This window comes from Coenobita brevimanus, chromosome 62 (genome assembly GCF_032717465.1).
Source record: "Coenobita brevimanus isolate Jiangsu-jjx chromosome 62, ASM3271746v2, whole genome shotgun sequence".
Taxonomy (NCBI): domain Eukaryota; kingdom Metazoa; phylum Arthropoda; class Malacostraca; order Decapoda; family Coenobitidae; genus Coenobita; species Coenobita brevimanus.
The window spans coordinates 34699631-34724975 of NC_137015.1; the positions used below are offsets into that span (position 1 = coordinate 34699631).

The 25345-nt window shown below is 42.9% G+C and overlaps 1 protein-coding gene across 1 annotated transcript in view; it reads right to left on the reverse strand.

The window, feature by feature from the left end:
* Positions 1 to 25345, reverse strand: part of LOC145404035 (glycerophosphocholine phosphodiesterase GPCPD1-like) — a 165016-nt gene that overhangs the window by 50 nt on the left and 139621 nt on the right. The window contains exons 11-13 of the mRNA XM_080275637.1: positions 12723 to 12926; positions 12290 to 12450; positions 1 to 2021 (exon numbers count right to left, since the gene is read on the reverse strand). The exon at positions 1 to 2021 is cut by the window's left edge and continues 50 nt beyond it. Of these exons, the coding sequence (XP_080131763.1) occupies positions 1682 to 2021; positions 12290 to 12450; positions 12723 to 12926 (705 nt within the window). The 3' untranslated portion in view covers positions 1 to 1681. The remainder of the gene's footprint in view (positions 2022 to 12289; positions 12451 to 12722; positions 12927 to 25345) is intronic.

Sequence of the window (25345 nt, forward strand, 5' to 3'; positions counted from 1 at the left end):
ATTCGTACAGATACAGCATACACTTGGGGGCCGCTGCATTTAAATTTAGCACTAAATGATCACCAACCTTGTCATTTAGCTACAGTAAACTCTCAATTATCAGTCATCGCACTATCTAGCCCAATGCAATATCCGGTGTTGCTGGCTCGGCTCTATTAAAGCAACATCTGGCGCAGAAATAGGACATAACCGGTGGTTCTGTGCAATATCAGGTGTTGAGGCGTATCAACTGGCTCATAATCGGTAGCCAACCGATGCTGTATTAGTATTCTGTAACGTATCATTATTTTACTGTAATTTATGCTTAGTTTTCATCTTTTACTAAGTGGGGGCACTCACCATCCACTTACTTGATGTAGTGCTGCTCTCAGGTGTCTGCCCTTTCCTCTTCTCCATCCTTCTTTCTTTCTATCCTCTTCTGTCTTTCTTTTCTTCATTCTTTCTTCATCCTTCTGCCTACAGGTGACTTTACACTCCCTCTTCTCTCTTTCTTTCCTTCGTTCTTTCCTCTTCCTTCTGCCTATGGGTGATTCTACACTGAGTGACAAGCCAAATGGTTTCTTGTATACCAGGAAACCATTTACTATGCTGGGTGGTAACCATAGAACCAAATTCTGGCGCATGGTGGTTTAGTGGGTAGTTATAGCACAAGGGGTGGTCGGGGTTTATTGCTCACGTAATGTCACTCAGGGATGAGTGGGGCTGGTCACTCTCATCTTAAATGTCAGGACCAACTTGCTTTGCCCTGGACTTCTACGCTCCTCATGGGGCAATGTAGGATTGGATGATGGATGGATGGATGGACTAATGGGAAAATTTTTAGAATAGGGGAAAGAAAGACAGTAATACAAAATCCAGCTTGATGCCCAATGTTGAGCCAATGGAGAGGTACTAAGCAATATCCTGCGTTTCACGTTATTTGGCGTAGGGCTTGGCTGAATAATGCCCCATAACTGAGAGTTTACTGTAAAAGCACTCCTTTGTTTTGCATATTCTCTCTCTCTCTCTCTCTCCTTAAATCCACTCTAACACTAATTTTATTTCAAAGATAAATTTACTCACCATCCTCCTCACAGATTTCTTAATTTCACACTTCAATAGCAGAGAGAGAGAGAGAGAGAGAGAGAGAGAGAGAGAGAGAGAGAGAGAGAGAGAGAGAGAGAGAGAGAGAGAGAGAGAGAGAGAGAGAGAGAGAGAGAGAGAGAGAGAGAGAGAGAGAGAGAGAGAGAGAGAGAGAGAGAGAGACCTATGTAACCCCTTGGTTGTCATCTGCCTTCAGAAGGCATTCCAACAGTCTGCAATGTGCTTCCACAATCTCAAATCTTTAGAATCTCCTACATTTTCTTATGACATGAATTGTGAGTTTACATCTGAGGTGTGGTCAGACAAACTGATGTACCCTGTCTTTTTATCGTATTATTTCCTGACTGCCTGGTGGCTAGTGAGCTAAAACATACTTCAATTACCAAAAAGGGGCAAAAACATGGTGTCTTCAATACATTACAACACATGGAGATACCCAGAATTTGTTTTGCTTGCAAGAAGAAAGAGAAATTTAATCCTGCCTGACAGGCATGCTGCAGCCCAAGGTTAAAACTGGCAGCCCACAACCACTCATTCACGGGGAGAAGAAAGGATTAAAGAAAGAAAAAAAAATCTGATGGCCAGACCAGATGTTTAATTAGCTGGTGAGAATGCCAGTGAATGAGGTGGGACAGCAGTGGTTGTGGGAATTGCCATCCCTGCTATGTTCTGATGCTGATGCACCACTACTGCTGCCGGCCTTACATGAGTAAGTAGGAGGGACAGGGGGGCTGATCTTGGAAGTACTGGGTTCAATTTCTTCAACCTTCTCCTGCTGCTGCTGCTGTTCCTCCTCCTCTTGGTGAGATTTCCCCTCCTTTGTGTTCCCCTCTCTCTGTTCACCTCCTTGGCTGGCAGACATCATAGCAGCAGCTGCTTCACGCTCCTCACAGAGGAAGATACTCTCCTTCTTGTCTTTTGTGTTATAAACATCAATTCTGTAATACACAAGGACTAGGCTGTGGCAAATTCTGTAAGCTGAACTGAAAGCATATCCATCCATCCATTCATCATCCAATCCTACATCGCCCCATGAGGATAGTAGAAGTCTGGGGCTAGGCAGTTAGTACAGTAAATTATTAAGACATAACACAGGAGGGATAATGAAACTTTCTTGGAGTAGTCCAACCTTCAGCAAACTCTAAACTGATTGAAAAGACAAATAATTTCTCTGTAACCCAAGAATCCGCTTACTACACTTGACTCCTGGTCATCTAGTAAGTTATGTCACTCTACTCAGACATGGTCTCCACAGGTTTACATCTGAGAGGTGATTGGGGTATACTGCTCATGTCATTTAGTGAAGAGTGACACGTCACTCTCACCACTGATGGCTGGACTGAACAGCCTAACCCCAGGTCCCTACACTCCTCAGTGGGTATTGGTAATAAAGGATTACATGAATAAATGAATGAATGGATGGATAGACCCAACATACAAAATAAAAAATAACACTATACTCGATTTAGTGCAAAATCAATTTAAAGCAAACTATTGCGGTCTCTATCCCACATTAACTCTCCTCAGGAACACCTGGGTCTGACAGACCTGGGCGATTAGTTCAATAACTAAGAGATGCCAGGGATCCCTGTCCATCTCTATAGATTCGTAACTTTTTGTGCTCGTGTCTCTCTATGTTTCTACAATATATCACTTAGAACTGCATGTCGGGTCTATAAGATCCAGGTGTACCAGAGGAGGGGGAAGAATTTTTCACTCCGAGTTTGCAGGTTGTTTTTATGCTGCGTGGGACCCACTATGTCCATAATGAAGGACCTCCATCCCTCAAGTGGCGACAAAAGTGCTAGGCTCATAGTGTTCTTTGTTTCTGTGTATGGTGAAAAAAAAAATAATAATAAATAAAAAAAAATAAAAATAAAAAGTTTGGGATTTTTTTCATTTTTTAAAAATATGTTGAGTTAAGTGAATAAGCTGGGTCTGACAGACCCAGGTATACCTAAGTTGTAAGCGGAACTGTAGGTATACCTGAGGAGGGTTAAACCAACATACTACTAACTTTAACCACAAAATACACCTTTAACATGAGTACTTTCTCTTTCATGGAACAACTCTCTGATGCATGTAGGATTTTAAGAGTGGGCCTTCATGTTATGCAGTGATGCAGAACATTAAGTCTCTTCCAATCACACAATTTTTATACGCCAGGTAGTCATGTAAAATAAGGTGCCCCAACCAGATACAGCCAATAAGGGTCTAATTCTGTGGAATGGTTGCTCATTACACATGCACAGCTACTTACATTGAAGAAATTGAAAGACAGAGGAGGGAGTTACATGTAGAGAAGAAGAGAGGTGAAAAGATGAGTATGAGAGAGTAAGAAGAGTGGATGAGGAATTTGAAGGGAATCTGAGCATAAAGTGGAGGGAATGTAAGAAAATAATCTGGAAAGAGGTACATAGAGTAAGGCAGGTTGATAGAGACATTAGTTGGGGAGTGAAAGATGAAAATGGTAGACTGATAGTGGAGAATGGCAAAAACGTGAGCAGATGCAGTGAACACTTTCAGGAACTGTTTAACATTAAGAATGAAAGTGATGCGAGGATCGGTGGCTGGGGAATGACTTGGAGGAGACATGAGAAGAGAGGCAGAAATCAGCAGGATGGAAGTAGTAGGAGCAATAAAGAAAGTCAAAATGGGCAGAGCTCCAGGAATTGATGAAGTGTGTGGTGCAATGAAGCATGGGGGAAAGACAGTAGCAGACTGGATACGATATTGAAGATGTGCAGATTGGCCTGGGAGGAAGGTAGAGTCCCAGAGGATTGGAAGTCAGGTAAAATTATTCCCCTGTACGAAGGAAAAAGAGAAAAAGAAATGTGTGGTAATCAAAGGGGCATTTGTTTTCTTAGTGTAACAGGCAAAATGTATGGTAAGATACTAATTAACAGGGAATTAACAGATGAATTACTTGGTGGCAGGTGGGGGCGTTCACCATCCACTCACCCGATGTGGTGCTGCTTTGGGTGTCTGCCCTTTCCTCTCCTCCTTCCTTCCTTCCTCTTCTTTCTTTCCTTCCTCCTTTCCTCTACCTTTTGCCTTCGGGCAACTTTACACTCCCCTTTTTGTCTTCCTTTTCTTCATTCTTTCCTCATCCTTCTGCCTATGGGTCACACACACCACACAGCCAGCCAAGAGACAGGGCATGTGTGCTGGGCAATCCCTAGGCCCTGTCTTCCTCCTTACTATTTTTTAATCAGCCTATACCCCACTGACCGGGCAAATGTATGGCCTGGCCTGCACTACAGGTGCAGGGAATCTGTAAACGAATGAATGAATGATGATGCCTATGGGTGACTCTACAATAAGTGACAAGCCAATAGTTTCCTGTATACCAGAAAACCATTTACTATGCTGACTGGTAACCATATAACCAAATTATGGTGCCTGGTGGTTTAGTGGGTAATTAAGGCGCTCCAATTGGATTGAGCCTGTGTAGATTTATATCCAAGGGGTGGTTGGGGTGTACTGCTCATGTAATGTCACTCAGGGATGAGTGAGGCTGGTCACTCTCATCTTAAATGTCAGGACCAACCTGTCTAGCCCTGGACTCCTACGCTCCTCATTGGGCAACATAGGATTGGATAATAATAATAATAATGATGATTAGTTGGTGATGAACAGAGGTTTTAGGGAGGGATGAGGTTGCATAGATCAGATATTCATTCTTAGGTCTTCAGTTTCTAGAGAAGGGAAAGTTGTGTGCTGCCTTCATGGATTTGGATAAAGCATATGACAGGGTGGATAGACATGGTATGTGGAAAATACAGGCAAACCCTGGTTTAATGATGCAATTGGTTCAATAAAAACCCATTGCTAGACGGGGTATCGTATCTCAGTAGATTTAACAAGTAAAGTATAGGGATGTGTTTTTGAGCCTTGGGTTTCCTCCTGCACCAAGTCCTACCCCCCCCCCAAAAAAAAGGGTTTGAACCCAATCTAAATGGTCTATCAGCTGTAAAATAAGCTAACCTAAGCCTAAAACCAGTGCCCATCTCACTTGTACCCAGTCAAGGTCATTGGAGAATACGATCTCCGATTCATATTCAAACTTGGTAGAGAAGAAGCAGCAGCACTGTATACAATCCCACAATCAAACAGTCTCAGGACAATTAAATAAACATCTATTATGTATAATAATAATGAATGAATGATGCACAATCATCCAAGGTGCCAACTGTTGTTACGGAGAAAATCACTGATGTTTTGACGGGGAATACAATCAATGATGCAATCGGGACGGCCTTTTCAATGGCCCCTCATTATGCCGCTTAAGTTACTGTTCTGGCTGCAGAGCACCTGTTTTCTAACACTGATTTAAAAATTCCTTTGTATTTTCAAAGCGTTTTCCCATGAGCAGCCCAAACGTAAACACACGAATCATCGACTGATGATGAGATCGGGATTGCCTTTTCAACGGCCCCTTTTATGTTGTTTTAGTTACTGTTCAGGTTGCTGAGCTCCTTTACACTCTTCTCTTTTATTTTCCAACACCTTCTTAGAAATTTCTTTGTATTTTCAGTGTTTTCCCCTGAACAGCCCAAATGTAAAAACATGATTTACTGCTTGTGCTCGGGATAGCCTTTTCAACGGCTCCTATTTATGTCATTTTAGTTAATGTTCTGGTTGCTGAGCTCCCATATTTTATTCTTTTTTATTTTCCAACATTTGTTTAGAAGTTCTTTCGCATTTTCAACATGTTTTTCCTTGAACAGTCCGAATGTAAACACATAATTTATCAGTGTCACAGTTTTCATCAATGCATGAAATATTTTCTCTTTGAGGCTTTCATAATTATTAATATTTATTCAAAATTATTATTATGTATTCCATGATAGCTTAGATGTTCAATGGTCAAAGATGAAATATTCTTTGTTGAGTCGCCTAATGTAGTTGTCCACACTGTTTTGTACCTCTTCTGATGGAAGAGAATCTGTACCCCAAATAACAATGTTCACTCCACCAATGACTAAAACACATTCATCTGAGTCTAAAAACAGTTTAAAATCAACTTAAACACAAAACCCGAGTCTAAATTATCATCAAAATTGGTAATAATAATAATAATAATAATAATAATATAATAATAATAATAAAATAATACAGTAATAATAATAAAAAGGGTAGGCCTACGATAGGTGGGGTGGAGTGGTATTTCTACCCCATCACTATTCTTGGGTATCGCATCTAGGGGTATCGTAAATCAGGGTCTGCCTGTATTAAGAATATATGGAGTAAATGCGAAGTTGCAGAATGCCATGAAGAGTACGTATGAGAGGGCTAAGGCTGCAGTACGTGTGAATGGTGAACTGAGAGAATTCTACTATTTGAATGTTGGACTGAAACATTAAAATAGTAGAGAGAACACATTCTATCCACTTCTCCTTCCTCTGAAATCTCCATTCTAGGAGATACCAATGTTCACCACCACCTTTGGCTCTCCTCTCCTTTCACTGATCCACCTGGTGAACAAGTCTACATGTTTTCTATACTTAATGACCTAGAACTGCTTGTACAGCACCCTACCTGTATTCCTCACCACCTTGGAATGATCTCCAACATACCTGACCTCTTCCTTACAACTAATCCTTCTGCTTACACTCTTAATCTTTTCTCTCTGTTGGGCTCCTCCGATCATAACCTTATTACAACCTGTTCTATCGCTCCGGTACGGCCTGTGGACCCTCCAAAGAAACATCATCTGTGGCACTTTGGAGCTGCGGATGGGGAGGCCCTCAGGCAGCAATTCTTTGATTTTCCCTGGAATGATTATTGCTTCCATGGCCAGGAGCCATCTGAGTGTGCCTTGCGTATTACGGAGGTTATTCTCTCAGGCATGGAAGCATACATTTCTTTCTCATATCCTTTGACTAATGTAAGAAAGCCTTAGTTTTATCATGCTTGTTCTAATGCTGTCCGCAACAATGAGAGGGCCTTTAAAAGGTACCGGAGCCAACCCACCCCTGAATCACGTCTTTTTTATGTTTCTGCCTGGAATCGTGCTAAGTCTGTTCTTCGCTCTTTTACAAATAATTTCATCCATACTCAATGCTCTCAACTCTCCAACTCAAATTCTTCTCGCTCCATCTGGCACCTTGCCAAAAACCTTTCTAACAACTTTACCTCATCATCTTTCCCTCCTCTTTTCTACTCCAATGGCTCTGTAACTGTTTTTTCTACTGATAAAGCTGATCTCTTTGCTCAGACTTTCTCCTCCAATTTCACCTTAGCCGATTCCGGTGCTGTTCCTCCATCACTTCCCCCCCCAGACTCCCTCATGGCTGACATTAAAATTTCATCAGCTGATGTATTTTCTGCCATCACTGGCCTCAATATTAACAAGGCATATGGGGCTGATGGAGTCCCTCTTGTTGTCCTCAAGAACTGTGCTTCTGTGCTTACACCCTGCCTAGGTAAACTTTTTTGCCTTCGTCTTTCAACTTGTACCTTTCCTTCTTGCTGGAAGTTTGCTCTCATTCAGCCACTCCTAAAGAAGGGTGACCATTCCCAACCCTCTAACTATCATCCAATTGCTTTAACATCCTGTCTCAAAAGTTTTTGAGCCTATTCTTAATAGAAAAATTTTAAAGCATCTTTCCTGTCACAACCTTCTTTCTGATCGTCAGTATGGGTTTCGTCAGGGATGCTCCACTGGTGATCTTCTCACCTATCTTTCACATTCCTGGCCATCCTCCTTTCTGGACTTTGGCAAAAGCTTTGCCATTGCACTTGACATCTCAAAGGCTTTCGATTGAGTCTGGCATAAATCTTTAATTTCCAAACTGCCCTCTTACGGTTTCTATCCTTCTATCCATGCCTTCATCTACAGCCTCCTTTCTGGTCGTTCTATAGCTGCTGTTGTAGACAGCCATCGTTCTTCTCCTAGATCTATCAACAGTGGTGTTCCTCAGGGCTCTGTCCTATCACCAACTCTCTTCCTTTTATTCATCAATGATCTAAGCAGTACATCTAATCCTATCCACTCGTACGCTGATGATTCCACCCTTCACCTTTCCATTCGGTTTCTGCAACGTCCATCTCCAGTTACTTCAACAAACAAGGGATGAGACTAAGGCACATCTAATGTTTGACTTGGCTCATACCTCTGACTGGGGTAAAAATAATCTTGTTGTTTTTAATGCATTAAAGACCCAGTTTTCACACCTATCAACTCGTCAAAATCTTCCACAGGAGTACCCACTAATGTTTAATAATATCCAGCTCAATCCTGCATCATCCTTAACCTGTCACGTCCCGAGCACTTTTGCATATCCGACATCCCCCAGTCCCAAGCATTTTTGGAAAAATTTGTTTTTGGCTAAAACCTCAGCTTTTGGTGAGAAACATCGAAAATTCATAGAGAAATCGCTCACCTGAGGTTTATAATACTCGATACAGGTAGGAGTACCTCCTTACCTTACAGGGTTTTCTATCAGGCTGGCTGCAAAGAAAACGAATTCTATGGGAGGATAACTATTCCACACCACTCCTAAACGGTATTTATTTATTTATATGGTATGAATTTATATGTAGCACAAGAGTATATTGGTTTTCAAACAGTAATACAGGCATTATAAGCATTGTTTCACTCACTAACTCATCATCATTCCTGACCTTCTTTTGCCACATTACCTGATCATCATTTCTGACTGTTTCTTCCTCTAATGCTATGTAAACTTTGTCCTCCACATTGTCTTCGATTGGGGAATCACTCTGGCCCTGAATGTCTTTATTGGCCAGGTCACTGGTAACAGGTGAATTGCTGAGATAATGGGGGGGGGGGAGGTTATGAAGTGTAAGGCATCGTACCTGCTTGGCATCTTGTAGAAGAATAGAGGAAGGTGTCCCGTGTATACGTACGAAAGATCACGCGCGAAAATTGAAAATTGTGCAAATTAGGGACCTCGCAATTGCACGACATACCAGTACGTCGTTGGGACTGGCAAATGCAAAACGTTGCAACGTACCCATACGTCGACGGGACGGGGCAGGTTAAATATGCTTGGGGTTTCATTCACACGGGATTTATCTTGGAAAGATCATATTGCATCTCCTGTAAAATCTGCTTCCAAGAGATTGGGTGTGCTAAGCCAACTCAGTGCCTTCTTTACCCCTGCACAGTTGCTGACTTTATACACGGGTTTTATTCGCCCCTGTTAAGAGTACAACTCTCATGTGTGGGGATGCTCCCCACATACAGCTCTTCTCAATAGCATGGAGTCAAAGGCTATTTGTCTCATCAACTCTCCTCCTCTTACTGGGTCCCCTCAACCTCTGTCTCTTCGCCGCACTGTGGCCTCTTTAACTCTTTTCTATCGCTGCTTCAATGGTCACTGCTCCTCTGAACTGTCTGCTTGCATCCCTCCACCTCTACGACGGGCGTTACGCACCCGTCTAGCAACAAACTCTCATCCCTTTTCTGTTCAACTCTCTAATGCAAGAGTTAACTGTTACTCCCAGTCCTTCATTTATGCAACAGGTCAACTCTGGAATTGTCTCCCTCTGTCTGTATTTCCTACTTCCTATGATCTCCAGCCTTTCAAATGCAGTGTGTCCAGACATCTCGAAATGAGCGGATCTTGAATTTGGCTCTTTTTTGTTTTTTTGTTTTTTTCTAGGAAGGAATGTTTTTTTTGGGCTCAGCCTTTGGTTCCTTCTTCCTCTCATAAAAAAAAAAAAAAAAAAAAAAAATTGTCTCCATGGTTGTTCAATCTGTATATGGATGGAGTCATAAAAGAGATACAAGGTAGGACAGTGCATGTTGAAATGGCTTTAATGAGAGAGGGCAACATTTGGAAACTCCCTGTACTGTTGTTTGCAAATGATAATGTATTGTTAAGTGAAGATGAAGGGAAACTGCAAGACTTGAAGGATGAGTTTGGAACAGTGTGTAAGAAACAGAATCTAAAGGTAAATGAAGGGATGAGTGAAGTTATGGTCTTCGAGATAAATGAAGTCACTGGATGTACAGTGAGATTGGATGATAAGGAAATGGAAACTGAGTGAATTTCAGTAACTGGGTAGTAGATGAAAAAGGATGGACATTTAGAGGGTGAAGTGCTTGAACGGGTACAACAAGGAAGAATAGTTGCTGATTCTTTGAAAGCAGTAACTTCTGCCTATGGGTGACTTTATGCTCCCTCCTCTGTCTTTCTTCCCTTCATTCTTTCCTCTCCCTTCTGCCTGTGGGTGACTCTACACTCAGTGACAAGCCAAATGGTTTCCTGTACACCAGAAAACCATTTACTAATCTGGGTCGTAACCATACAACCAGATTTTGGCACCTGGTGGTTTTGTGGCTAATTATTGCGCTCCAATCAGATTGAGCCGGTGAAGGTTTGATCCAAGGGGTGGTTGGGGTATATTGCTCACGTAATGCCACTCAGGAATGAGTGAGGCTGGTCACTATCATCTTAAATGTCAGGACCAACTGCCTAGCCCTGGGCTCCTACACTCCTCAAGGGGCAATGTAGGATTGGATGATGGAATAAGAAACAGCGAAGTGAGCATGGAAATACATATGTCATTGCATGATAGTACTGTGATACCAATTCTAACCTACGGAAGTAAAGCTTGGACCTTGTTGGAAGGACACAAGTCAAGAGTGACAGCAGTGGAAATGAGTTATCTTAGAGGAGCCTATGGAGTTACATGGAGAGAAAGACTGACAAATGAGGAAGTGAAGGAGCACTGTGGTATGGCTGTGGATGTGACAGAAAGCAGAAGCAAAAATACACTGAGGTGGCTTGGCCATGTGGAGAGGAAGGAGAGCAAGAGACTAACAAGGAGAATGTATGTGAGTGAGGTGGAGAGTGGGGGGAGAGGGAGGGGGAGGCCACGGATAAGAAGGTGGGATGGAGTGGAGAAGTACTGTATATGAGAGAGGGGGGTGTCAGTTGGGAGCAGGGTAATGAAATGGCAGGGAACCGGGTTACAGGGAGGTGATTTGTTTCGGGCCACCCTTTACGGGATTAAGGCATCTGGCAATAGACAGATAGATAGAAAGCTACTTAGGGTGATCAACTGTTCACTCCTGCCTTATATGTTTGGACTGAGTAGCCTAGTCCCCTGCCCCTATGTTGCTAATTGGGCAAAACTGGGTTGGACAATGGATGGATGTTCTTTTCTCAACGTTATCTTCTCAACCTGCACTCAACTTCTCTGAACTGATCCAATATCAACTACAATAAAATGCCATCCTTTACTTCTTGTTCAATTATTTCAACGATTTATTAATATTTGCTACTCTGCACCTGTAATTTAAGTTAGCTCAATCTTTCTACCATAAGCCCTTCACACAAATCATTCAGTCCATAGTATGCACTATAAAAGTGCCTCTTAAATATCCTTGTTACCCATAAAGCTGATTTACTAATTTCCCCCAATTTACAGTATCGTATCGTATCATTTATAAAGGCTCCAACATGCTTGCAGGCATAAGCCTTGCTCAGCTGGTGGTGGCTCTCTACATTGCTCAGTCTCTGGCAGTCTCCCCATTTGGTCCCTCAACCCTGAGGTCATACTCTACGACCCTGTCCCAGGTCTTTTTTGGTCTACCCCTCACAACCCTACCCCTAATGCTTACACTTCTCACCTTCTGCACCCAACTGTCATCCTCCATCCTCTCAACATGCCCATATCATCTCAATCTATCCCTCCACATCACAACATCAATACATTCATGTCCCATCCTTCCTCTTAACTCTTCAGTCAGTCATAGCCCCCTTAGGCCTTGCATTCAAGGATGCACTACACATCCATTGTCATTTCTGTACATCTGAGCCTAGAAATATCCTCTTTCTTTACTATGCAGATCTCACTACCATACAGCATTACACTCCTAACGACTGTAAAGGAAAAATATAAAATATCAACACATCCCTGGCATCCAGTAAGGACTGTCTATACTGCCAAACAACTCATCACAGAGTTCATTCAAGGCAGCCACAACAAAAACATCTCCAAAACTATAACAACTAATCACTATACTCTCCCAAAACTCTAAGTCACCCTCCTCCATGTACATCACCAGTTTTACCTCAATCATTCTTGAATTTCCTCTCAACTTTTTCCCATCTTACCTTCTATACACCCTGTACATCTTTCACCTTACATGCACTCATGAAAACTGCCTGTACAGTATATCCATTGACCTATCACTAAAGCCTACTATTGTAATATGGTATATTACTTGTCATATATAATGCCATGAAGACCAGCCCTCTTGAGGAACTTTATATTCTCTTGGTCATTGTTGTGGTCGCCCCAGCAGAAGACAATGAGCTTGTGATCCAGGGCGCACTGTAGCTGGCTTGGATCTCGCATTACATCCTCGGTGTGCACATTTATTCCCTGGGGTTTATGGATAAACAAACTGGTTAGCAAAAGAGTATGATGAGCAAGTCATATTCTCACCATCATCCTAACCCAACTACACACAAAATTAACATAAAATACTGGATGTAGTAAACATTAGTGTATTATTACATATGTACTGGCCATCAATTTTAAAGCGGTCTCAAAACTTCGTACACGTATTTCATGTAACCAAGCAAAGCAATGACTACTATGTTAGTCTCGATTTCAAATTTTGAGGAAAATGTCAAGAACACAGACAAACTTACCAGAATATCAGCATTAATGGCATAAAATATGGCCTGGTGTATTGTGGAAGTGCGCTGGTCCTCATACGGTGGCCAGCGTTTGGTGACACCCTGGGTTAGGAACATGACAGGGTAGCGGTTCTGCTTGAGGCGTAGCATTGTGCAGATGTCAGGATGGAAGCAAGAGAACACAATCTTGCGCTTGCCTGAGTGTTCCAGCACAACCTGACAGCAAATGGTACACATGAATGATACCAAGAGAGAATGAGGTGGAAATCTAGAGCACAAGCATAAAGCAGGGAGGGCAACTTGTAGCAGTAACGAACAGTCATCTACCAAGTTAAATTCTTATAATTAAGAAGCTGTGCAGTACTTTGTTTAACCTCTTCAGGCCAATAATATTTTATATATATATATATATATATATATATATAATTAATGTTGATGGTGGAGAGTGGAATTTGAAACAGCTGCTGTTTGCAGACGATACGCACTGGTGGCTGATTCAGAGGAGAGATTGAGACAGTTGGTAGAGGAGTTTGGAAGGGTGTGTGAAAGGAGGAAATTGAAAGTAAATGAGAATAAGAGTATAGTGATGAAGTGTACGAGGTTCGTAGATGGTAGGGGGATGAATATAGTTTTGAATGGCGAGTTGCTTGAGGAGGTAGAGTGTTTTAAATATCTAGGGTCACATGTTGCTGTGGGTGGAAGAATAGATGCAGAAGTGAAGTTTAGAATAAATGAAGTAGGAAAGGTGCTGGGAGGAATGAAAAAAGTGTTTAGATGTCGTTCGCTTAGAATGGATGTAAAGAGAAGGCTGTATGAGGGTGTTGTGGTACCGACTGCATTATATGGGGCTGAAACATGGAATATGGGTGTAGCAGAGAGGAAAAGTTTGAATGTAATGGAGATGAGGTGTCTGAGGAGTATGTGTGGAGTGATGCGTATGGATCGGGTGCAAAATGATGAAGTGCGAAGGAGAACTGGAGTTGTTCGGGAGATGGCTGGTAAAGTTGAGCAGAGGGTGTTGTGATGGTTTGGGCACATGGAGAGAATGGATAATGAGCGATTGGTGAAAAAGATAACTAGATCTGATGTGAGAGGTGTAAGGCTGAGAGGAAGACCACGAATAGGATGGATGGACAGTGTGAAGAGAGCGCTGGATGCGAGAGGGATGTCTGTTGAGCAAGGAAGAGTGGCTGTGCGTGACAGAAATAAATGGAGAGAAATTGTGAATGAACAAGAGATGACGCAGCCCTGAGGGGATATTCTCCCGCATTTGGTCTGATCAGCTATTTCAGGTCAGGTGCGGGTAAGGGGATGAGTCTGTTATGATGTGGCAGGGGTAAACCAGATCTGCTGTCGGGCCCTGCTGTGGATGTCACTGATTGCGATGCAGAGTTGACCCTTGTGCGGTGTGGTGCGGTGAGGATCTGTCCGTTCTCCCCTTTGGGGCTAAGATGCGAATGAATGTGTTTGAATGGATGAGTAAATGGGGAGTGTGTCGTCCTGTCTCGGCTACCTCCCTTTCCTTGGGGGAAGCAGCCTAGGTATATAGATAGATAGATATATATATACATACAGCAATCCCTCCAATATCCGATGCAACAGGGCCTAAGGCATGTCCGGGAATTGGTTTTGTCTGGATATTGGGCCCCTGCCTCCTAGACTAGTACTTATGCACCCTAACCCAGCCTAACTTTGAAAGCCACCTAAATAACTCCCTACCAGACATGCTTCGCACCTACATAAGACCCTATTCACACCACTAATTGGCATAAGGCATGAAATAAATGAAAACGAACAAGAGAATGAGGAATTATATGTTAGTATGGAAAATATTTAGCAGTGTACAGGGTACTTACAGCATGTCTGTGGTCGCTTCCTCTAAGGCTCTGGCTGTGGTGAAAATGCTCTTGAAGCATGTAGTGTAATTCAGTGTTGTGCTGCACTTAATTCTTTGCACTGTGAGTTATAATTGTTTATCACTGCACATTCTGTTCTTAACTGCACCACGCCAGCATCAACCACCAGTTTGCACTGCACACTTAATCCTTTGCACTGTAAATTCTAATTTCTTAACACTGCACAACACTGTACATTCCCATGTGGTCTAGTGGTGAGGTAATGCAGTTTATTCACTGTTTATTCACAAAAACGAGTAAGTGCGGCATCCACTGTCATGAGCGTCTACTCACGATGGTAGTTAGGCGGTAACTGGGGAGGGGGGAGGAACAGCTGGGGGCCAGCGGCCGTTTGTAAACACAGCTGTTAGGCGCTGTGCGCCAATTTCAAATTATGGGTGGAAAAAATCCCCCCCCCCCATTTTTTTTTTTTTTTTTGCCATTTTCGGGTTCCAAAGGCCCAGGCCCAAAATGTCTGGAAAGTCGGGTGTCCGGGAATTGGACGTCCAGTTATTACTAAATGGATTACTGTATATATATATATATATATCATCATCATCATCATCAGCCGTTTGAGTATCCACTGCAGGACCGGCCTATCCCGACCGAAGTCGGGACGATACAGCTAATGTATCTCTACCAAGTGGCTTAGGCTGTCTGGTGGAGATATGTAGGGTGAGAAGTGCTTGTATGTGTAATTGTAGTGTTGAAGTGGCTTTGGATGTGTGTGTAGTCTGTGAACCAAGTGTAATCGGCCCACGCAAGCCGACTGGGTGCAAGCATACTTTAGAGTAAGCGACACTGGTTCAACCACAGCAACCCTTGTGTCCGCCAATGCTGTACATGGCCGGGTGAACACCCCCAAAGTTTATTACCCTGGCGAGGCGCGAACCCTGGCTCACCCACGTACGAAACACACACTATACCACAGAGGCTTATGTGTGTGTGTGAGTATATATATATATATATATATATATATACACTCAAACTTCGATTTAAGGGACTCCATAGTCTGACAATCGGACAAGACCATTCAAAAATGATATGTGAAGTCTAGGTTATACACATTAATATGTTTCTTTATACAGTACCCGTAGAATAATATTCACATATCATATAAATATGTAAGATAAGTGAAACAATCATTGCATTTTATAATAAGATTGTCTTTATACGTGGTAAAACAATGGACAGTTTCAAGTAAGGGACGAGTTGATTCACCATTCAGTCCCCTAAATCGAGGCTTGAGTGTATATATATATATAGTTATGGTGTTTTAGAGGTATGAAGTCACAGAATGTACAGTGAGGTTGGATGGTGAGGATATGGAGAATGTAAGTGCATTCAAGTACTTGAGTAGTGTGATGAGTAAGGATGGAATGTTGGGGGATGAAGTGCGTGAAAGGGTACAGCAGGGAAGGAAGGTTGTTGGCACACTGAAAGCAGTGATGATAAATAGGGAGGTGAGTATGGAAGTTAAGAAGCCACAGCATGATAGTACTGTGATCCCTACCCTGACGTATGGAAGTGAGGCGTGGTCCTTACAAGAGGGGAACGAGTCAACAGTGAGAGCAATGGAAATGAGTTACTTGAGAGGAGTATGTGGAGTGACATGGAGGGACAGGTTGACAAATGAAGAAGGAACATTGTGGGGTGGATGTGGTTGAGAAAATTAAGAGAAATACACTGAGGTGGTTTGGACATGTGGAGAGAATGGAGAATGAAAGACTGACTAAGAGGGTGCATGTAGGTGAGGTGGAGGGAGGGAGAGGGAGGGGTAGACCGAGGATGAGGTGGAGGGATGGAGTTGAGAGGTATATGAGGGAGGGCGGAGTGAGTTGGGGGGAGGGGAGTCAAATGGTGGGTGACAGAGCGACTTGGAGGCGTTTTGTCTGCAGCCACCATTTGCGGGATTAGGGCGTTGGGCTATAGACAGACAGATAGCATTTTTTCTCTGAAAATGAAAATTTTCTCGTAGAAAGGTACATTTTTTACCATTATTACAGTAAAAATGGAAAGTTCAAGGTCATTTCCTATTAGAAAAGTAGCAACAAAGTTATAATTAGCACTTTCATTTTTTAGGGACTTAGGCCGCATCCGAGGGAATGACTGAGAAATGCTAGGTCGCAGCAAAGGATTAAGAAAATCTGATGCAATTACAGTTATACTGGACTCACTGAACTAACCTGAAATGTTAATTATGAAAATAAATTCATGAATGAATTTCTTACTTCAGCAGCATGTAGACATCCATATAAACCATTACCTGAAATGGTATACTGTACTTTAACATTACTTAAACATATACCTGCCAAAGTTGTTGAAAAACCAGTGTCTGGAACCCCCCCTCCCCAAAAAAAAGCTGTGGAAAAAAAAATACTGACACTTCAATTTTTGTTTGTTTTTCAATTAATTACTGTTGACAGTTTGCAAATAGTGCCGGTGATGTCACATTATCATTAGACAAATGCAAGTTGTTTGGTACTAAATACTTTTCATCTATTTTGACTGGCTGAGGAAAAATACATCAATATAAACCTGGCATGACAATAGTAAATAAATGACAACTGATCGTTTCGTTTTTAAAGGCTCCAACATCCTTGCATGTGTCGGCCTTGGTCACCTAATGGCGGCTCTCCACGCTGCATGATCCATTGCAGCCTCCCTGTTCAGTCCCTTAACCCTGAGGTCACACTTAATGACCTCGTCCCATGTCTTTCTCGGTCTACCCCTCATAACCCCACCCCCAATATTAACACTTCTCACCTTCCTCACCCAATTATAATCCCCCATCCTCTCCACATGTCCAAACCATCTCAATCTACCTCTCCTCATCACAACACCAATACACTCCAGTCCCATCCTACCTCTCAACTCTTCCATCGTAAACCCAGCCCCTCCAGGCCTTGGACGCAGGGACGCACTGCACATCCACCTAATCATTGTCATTTCTGTACGTCTGAGCCGGCGAATATCTTCCTCCTTCGCTGCCCAGGTCTCACTACCATACAGCATTACACTCCTAACACATGCTGCATACAAAGACCCCTTAGCACGTAGGGAGAGTCCTCTCAATGTCAGGAGAGGCAAGTGCTCCCTGAATTTCTTCCAACCACTTCTCACCCAGCCCCACCTCCAGCACACAACATGTCTCCCAAATAACAAAACTCTTCCACACACTTAAGAGATTCACCAGCAAGTTCAATCCTTTCACGTCTGACAATCTCCACCTGCTCACCCCGACACGTTGTACACATAAAATCAGCATTATCTCGCAGTCTACCTGTGATACCACTAAATCTCATATGCACCCATTTATCACACACACCGCACAAGATGGAATTACTTCCCAGGCCCTTGTGGCAAACTGCACATGGCCACTCTCCCTCGTCTTTGACAGTACCGCCACCAACCCTAGATATCATCATTTTTGTTTTAACTGCATTTACCCTTAAACGCTTGTGCCCCATACCATCTCTCCATTTCCTAAACCTTTCCTCCGCCTCCCTTTCGTTCTCTGCAATCAACACCAAATCATCAGCATACAACAACTCCCACGGGAGTCCGTTTCTAGGGTCACGTGAAAGGGCTTCAAGTACCATGATAAACAACATGGGACTCAAGACTGACCCCTGATGCACACCAACATTCACGGAAAACTCATCACTCAAATCTCCATTCACTCTTACCTGGGTGTGAGCACCCACATACATTGCCATAACCACCCTAACCAGCCACTCCTCCAAGCCAAGCTTTATCATTGCCCACTTCACCACCTCTCTAGGGACTCTATCAAAGGCCTTTTCCAAATCAACAAATACAAAATAAAGATCCCTTCTCCTACCAATATATTTTTCCTGAAGCTGATGAACAATGAATATAGCATCAGTGGTCCCCCTACCTGGCATAAACCCAAACAGCATCTCATCAATATTCACTCTTTCTCTAATCATACCTTCTAAAACTCTCTCCATTACCTTCATTATCTGATCTAAAAGCTTTATACCTCTATAATTCCCTCTTTCCAGGGCATCACCCTTCCCTTTATACACATTTACAATTACACTCTTCAGCCAATCATCTGGGACAACACACTCACAAGTAATCCTATTTATCAGGTCAGTGACTAAACTCACCCCTATATCGCCTAAGGCCTTCAACATTTTGGTAGTCAACCCAGACACACCTGCTGCCTTCCCCACCCTCATCCTGCCTATTGCCTCACTCACAATAGCAGTATCAATCAAAGGCCAAGGGCCAGACACTGGATCTGCTGGCTCCAAACCTTCCCTGTCCCAGTCAAACTCCTCATTCAACAACCGGTTATAATGCTCTCTCCATGCATCTTTAATATCCTCACTGTTCACCACTACCCTTCCTTCATCATTCTTCACACACTGCTCACCTATAATATCCCGATTATCCCTCTTCACTCGACCTGCCACCCTAAATATCATATTTTTCCTTTCCCCATGATTTAGCTTATCAAGTAATAGTCTCTGTGACTCAGACTTTGCTCTGTATACCTCTCTTCTAGCCCTATGCTTGGCAGCCAAATATTCCTCTTTGCTACCACCCTTCTTCCATTCCCGGAAAAGCCTTCTTTTCTCCTTAACTGCAGCTTCTACACCCTCATCCCACCACCAAGTTACTTTATGTCTTGGTGGTCCTCTTGTCCAACTGCATGTTACATCAGTTACTCCTTGATTATACAGAACTCAGCATTTACTTTATCTTTTATTGAACTTTAACCTGTCGCATGCCACTGACGTATGTGTACATCGGGCCATGCATATGCACAACATACCAGCAACGTACATGTACATCACCAATTTAAGATATTTGTCAAAATTCAAAAAATTCAATTTTGGCACTAGATACTTGCTTGTGATACTCCCATGTCTGTCTAGGCCTAACACCCAAGCTATGAGTCATCTCTGCGTCCCTCCTCCCGAGTGGGGAGTAAGTGAGTGAGCACTATGGTGCGTTGCGGTATTCCCCAACATGAGATGATGAGCTCCTGAAAATCCCCTACGATGGAGAAAGTAATTCCCCCACTGATGATGATGTTGCTGATCCAGACTACATCCAACCTGAGTTAGAATCATGCAGCGAGGATGAGATTCCACCCGCACAAAAGGTGAGGTATACAGCTGTCTGCTTGGCTGTAACACACCCTGCACCACCACCTGCATCACCTCACCTCACCATGCCGCTCTTGCCCCATGGACGATTCCTCTAGCGATGAGGAATATGAGGCCGACCCCTCAGGTGAACATTGGCTGCCTTCATGGGTAAAATCACCCAGGAAAACACAGCTGAGTGGGGAAGAGCTATTTAGAAAAAGTTTAAGGTGAACAGTGCTTTGTTCAACTCATGTGGTGCGTAGCTTTTCCTGCCACCTCCAGCCCAAAGCTGTGCTGACTCTCTCCAACTCAGTACCTCCACTGCATCTGAACCTCCTCGCGCTCCCTCCCATCCTCCCTGCACTTCCTCCCCACAGCCTCAAATGGTGGGGAAAGGAGCAAAAAGTAAAGTAAAAGGGAGGGGAAATGGCAGGGGGAAGAAGAGTGTAAGTCATGGGGAAAGTGAGGTGGTAGGCTCTATTCCCCAACCTGCTACCGAATTTCCTCCCCATCCTAACGACGGCTCTGTAGCTGGCCCCATTGGTGACAACGAGTGAAACCAAAGAAGGGGATGAAGTCATGTGGGAGTGGCAAGATGGGAGCAATTTCATTCCCATCATTCATCCCTTCACAGATGGTGATACGGCAGGTTGCACTGTGCCAGAGCTGACTCCCACCTCAACAAGAATTGATTTCTTCAAGATTTTTTTTTTTTACAAAGGAGCTACCAATGCTGCCTTCTGCCATGGCACAACGCCACAGAGATCCCACAGCCGACTCTTCGATGCAGACATAATGAGTGACAAGTTGTACCTCTTCCTGGCATTGGTTCTCCTGATGGGACTAATCAAGAAAAATCAATTGCCTTTGTACTGGACTGTTGATTCCCTTATGATGATGCCATTCTTCAGAAGAGTTATGGGATGGAACAGGTTCCAGTACATTCTAAGCAACCTTCATTGCTTCGACAATGAAGATCCCAGCAACACTGGCAACACAGACAGGAGGAGGAGGATTCAGCTCATGTTTGATCACCTGAGGGCACAGTTCACTGCTCTTTCTCTCCCTACAGAGACCTGGTCATAGACAAGAGTCTTGTGTTATGGAGGGGAAAAATCACCTTCAGGCAGTACATCCTGACCATGAGACACCACTTCAAGTTCAAGATTTTCCATCATGTGTGACTGGAAGACCGGGTATGTGCATGACATAGTCCTGTACATATGTGCACAGACAGACATTATGGAATATAGAACAGTCGGACTGCAAGGGGAAGTGGTGAAGACAGCGATGGAGAAGTACTTTCATCGTGGGCACATCCTGTACCTGGAAAATTGGTACATATAGCCTGATTCTTGTTTGGTGCTTGAAACAGTAGGAGACAGGTATCTGCAGGACAGTCAAGAAAACCCAACGGCACATGGTACACGTGGGCCGGAAGCTGCAAAGGAAGGAGATGGTGTTTTATTAGGCAAACAATATCCTCACCACCACTTGGCACCACAACCGAGAAGTGAACCTCTTATCAACGGTCCACTGCCCCCTGATGCACCTCACCAAGACCATGGACTCCCGCAATGTGAAACGGGTTCACATTTGGAAGCCAGGGCCGGTAACTGATAATGATATCAACATGTGGCAAGTGGACCAGTCTGACACCATGATTTCAAGAGTGGACTGTGCCAGGCTCATGACGAAATGGTACAAAAAACTTTTTCATTCTCTGGATGGCACTGAATGCCCACCTCCTCCAAGCCAGCACCATGGAAACCAGTAAGACCTTGGAGGGGTTCATCAGAGAGCTGTGCAGGGAGCCAAATGGTCCCCATGGATGTGATCTTGGGCCTCGCCAACATCCACTTGTTGGTGAAAACCCCCTGCGCCTCACCAAACGCCACTTCCCTAAACCTATCAGGGCAAAATGGGACAACAAGGAATCCTAAACGCAGGTGTCACATCTGCCAGCACAGCACAGCACAACACAGCCACGGACCCAGTGGAAGAACACCAGGTACCAGTGTGTGGGGTGCAACGTGGGGTTGTGCGTATCCCCATGCTTTGAGGAGTATCACACCCTTAAGCCTCGTACACACCAAGATACAAAGTGACGCAACATGGTCTCTGGACAGTCTCGCATCTGTCTCAGAAAAATCTAAATTTGTCTCGCAACAGTCACTAGTCACTGTCTCTGGGTCACGTACACACCAAGATACTTTATCCAGCAAAAGTCGCGCGACAATGTCACTAGACTGTTACGCGACTGTCTCAGAAAAGTCTAAATCTGTCACTCGACAGTCACGCGACAGTCCAGAGACAATATTTCCGCTGTATCTTGTCTCCCACTAGATATGGGAGACAAGATACAAGTTGCTTGGTGCTGGAGGGATTTGGCGACTTTTTTTTTTTTTTTTTTTTTTTTTCCCTTAAAGAATGCATGCTTCTTGCTATAAGGAGTCAATATTCACATATTTTTACATTATTTATGCATAACAGTTCTACATACGTTGAATTATTATATGTACAGTAATCCCTCTAATATCCGAACGCCCAATATCCGAACATCCCCACTAACCGGACATAATCCTCCTGGGATCCAATATTCCCAAAATGGGCCAAAAACTGCAAAAAATTCGAAAAAAATCTGACTTTTTTTCCCTCCCATAATTTGAAATTCCCGCCTGGCGCCAAACAGCTGTTACACCATGGTCCCTTCACCCCTTCCTTCCTCCCCCTCCCCCCTCCCCTGTCAGGTTGCCATTTGGTATTTTTCATTACCAAGTGTGGGCCAATTTGGTAATGAAAAATTCGTTTGGTAATGCATTAGAATAATGCATTACCAAATGGATTTTTCACATGTATGAGGATACACAGGATGGAGATGGTGGATTGTTTGCTCTCTCTGATTAATCTGCTACCCTACATAGTGTGAAAATAATCAACATGGTGTTAGTTATAAGGAGAGTGATTACATGTATTTCCACTTGTATATATAATTAGTGAAGAATATATGCTAGCTTTACGAATTTGGTAATGAAAAGTTATATTTGACAATGAAAGTTGAGGAGATTGGTAATGTGGCTGTTGCGATCTGGCAACTCTGTTACCCCACCAACATCAACAGTCACAGCTTAACTCCGATGGAGAGCAGATACTCATAACAGTGCAAGCCACAGGTGCTTGTTTTTTGTGAATAAACAGTGAATAAACTGCAATACCTTGCCACTAGAACACACAGGAATTTACAGTGTTGTGCAGTGTTAAGAAATTAGAATTTAGAGTGCAGAGGATTAACTGTGGACTGCAAACTGGCGGTTCAAACCAGTCCAAGAGCAAGGGACTTGTAAGTACCCAGAATGTTTAATATTGTATAAACTCACCTCTAAAACCTCATTTTATGGTTCTTTTGCATTTATTTCAGTCTTTTATGTCCCTTATTGGTGTGATTTGGGTCTTAAATAGGTGCTATGCATGTCCAGAGGGAGATGTATAGGTGTTTTTCAGAGTTAGGGTCCGTAAGTACTAGTCCATAAGCTGGGGCCCAATATCCGGACAGGACCACTATCCGGACCTGCCTATGGCTCTATTGATCCGGATATTGGAGGGGTTACTGTATATGGTTCTCTCCTAAATAATTACAGAGTACATTTATATACTCTAATTTAGCATAAAACCTATATATCATCATTGAAAGATTATACTATATGTAAACGGGTATGTCCTAATAATAATTATGGTATATTTACACGTTTTACATACAACGTTGAAAAATTATGTGTACGTATATGGTTCAATCATGACAATTATTAGCTTTAGTGATTCCACTGTTGGTTTTGGCAATAATTCATATATACTGTATATATATATACATATATATATATATATATATATATATATATATATATATATATATATATATGCGTAGGTGGGGTGCTCACCATCCACTTACGCGATATAGTGCTGCTCTCGGGTGTCTGCCCTTTCCTCTCCTCCATCCTTCTTTCCTTCCATCCTGTTCTGTCTTTCTTTCCTTCATTCTTTCCTTGTCCTTCTGCCTACGGGTAACTTTACACTCCCTCTTCTGTCTTTCTTTCCTTCATTCTTTCCTCTTCTTTCTGCCTGTGGGTGACTCTACTGTACACTGAGTGACAAGCCAAATGGTTTCCTGTACACAAGGAAACCATTTACTACACTGGGTGGTAACCATATAACCAAATTTTGGCGCCTGGTGGTTTAGTGGGCAATTACAGCCCTCCAATCAGATTGAGCCGGTGAAGGTTTATATCCAAGGGATGGTTGGGGTTGACTGGTCATGTAATGCCCCTTAGGGATGAGTGAGGCTGGTGACTCTCATCTTAAATGTCAGGACCAACTGGCTAGCCCTGGACTCCTATGCTCCTCATGGGGCAATGTAAGATTGGATGATGGATGGAAGGATATATATGGATAAATATATATATATATATATATATATATAGGTGGGGTGTTCACCATCCACTTACTCGATGTAGTGCTGCTCTCGGGTGTCTGCCCTTTCCTCTCCTTCATCCTTCTTTCCTTCCATCCTCTTCTGCCTTTTCTTTCCTTCATTCTTCTGCCTACGGTTGACTTTACACTCCCTCTTCTGTTTTTCTTTCCTTCATTCTTTCCTCTTGCTTCTGTCTGTGGGTGACTCTACACTGAGTGACGAGCCAAATGGTTTCCTATACACCAGGAAACCATTTACTACGCTGGGTGGTAACCACATAATCAAATTTTGGCGCCTGGTGGTTTAGTAAGTAATTACGGCACTCCAATCGGACTGAGCCGGTGAGAGTTTATATCCAAGGGATGGTTGCGATTTATTGCTCACGTAATGCAACTCAGGGATGAGTGAGGCTGGTCATTCTCATCTTAAACGTCAAGACCAACTTGCCTAGCCCCGAGCTCTTACGCTCCTCATGGGGAAATGTAGGATTGGATGATGAATGAATGAAATGAAATGTATATACCAGTATATACGGTATATATACAGTATATACACATATATTCGTCTATAAATGTATATCTTCATACGTACATTTTTCCTGTGACTGGAATATCACTTCTTGAGTTTAATACGACAAATGTTAGTTGTAAACTGATATTTCAAAATTCACGTGGTGGAAGTTTCAATCACGGATGAGCGACAAAGTCACTGGACTGTCTCTCAATTGTCTAGCAAGAGTTCAGTGAAAAACTAAGAGAAATGTCTAGCGACCATCGCGCAACAGTCTCTAAACAATCCATGTCTCCAAAGTGTCTCTGGACTGTCACCCATCTGTATCTGGTTTGTCTCGCAACAGTCGAGATACATAGTCGCTCGACTGTCTCTAGACTTTGTATCTTGGTGTGTACAAGGCTTTAGAAACCTGTGTTGTGTGAAAAAAGGATGCCTGTGAGTGTTACTGTGATGTATATATAAATTAGGGTAAGTTATTTCATACGTAACTTATATACACATAAATTAGCATAAGTGATTTCATAATAATAAGTACAGATTAAGTACTTCATATATAACTTGTATATGTCTTGTGTGTTCGAGAACAGACACACATATTGAGTACAATGTGCATGAATAATTTGCTGTGCAAAAAAA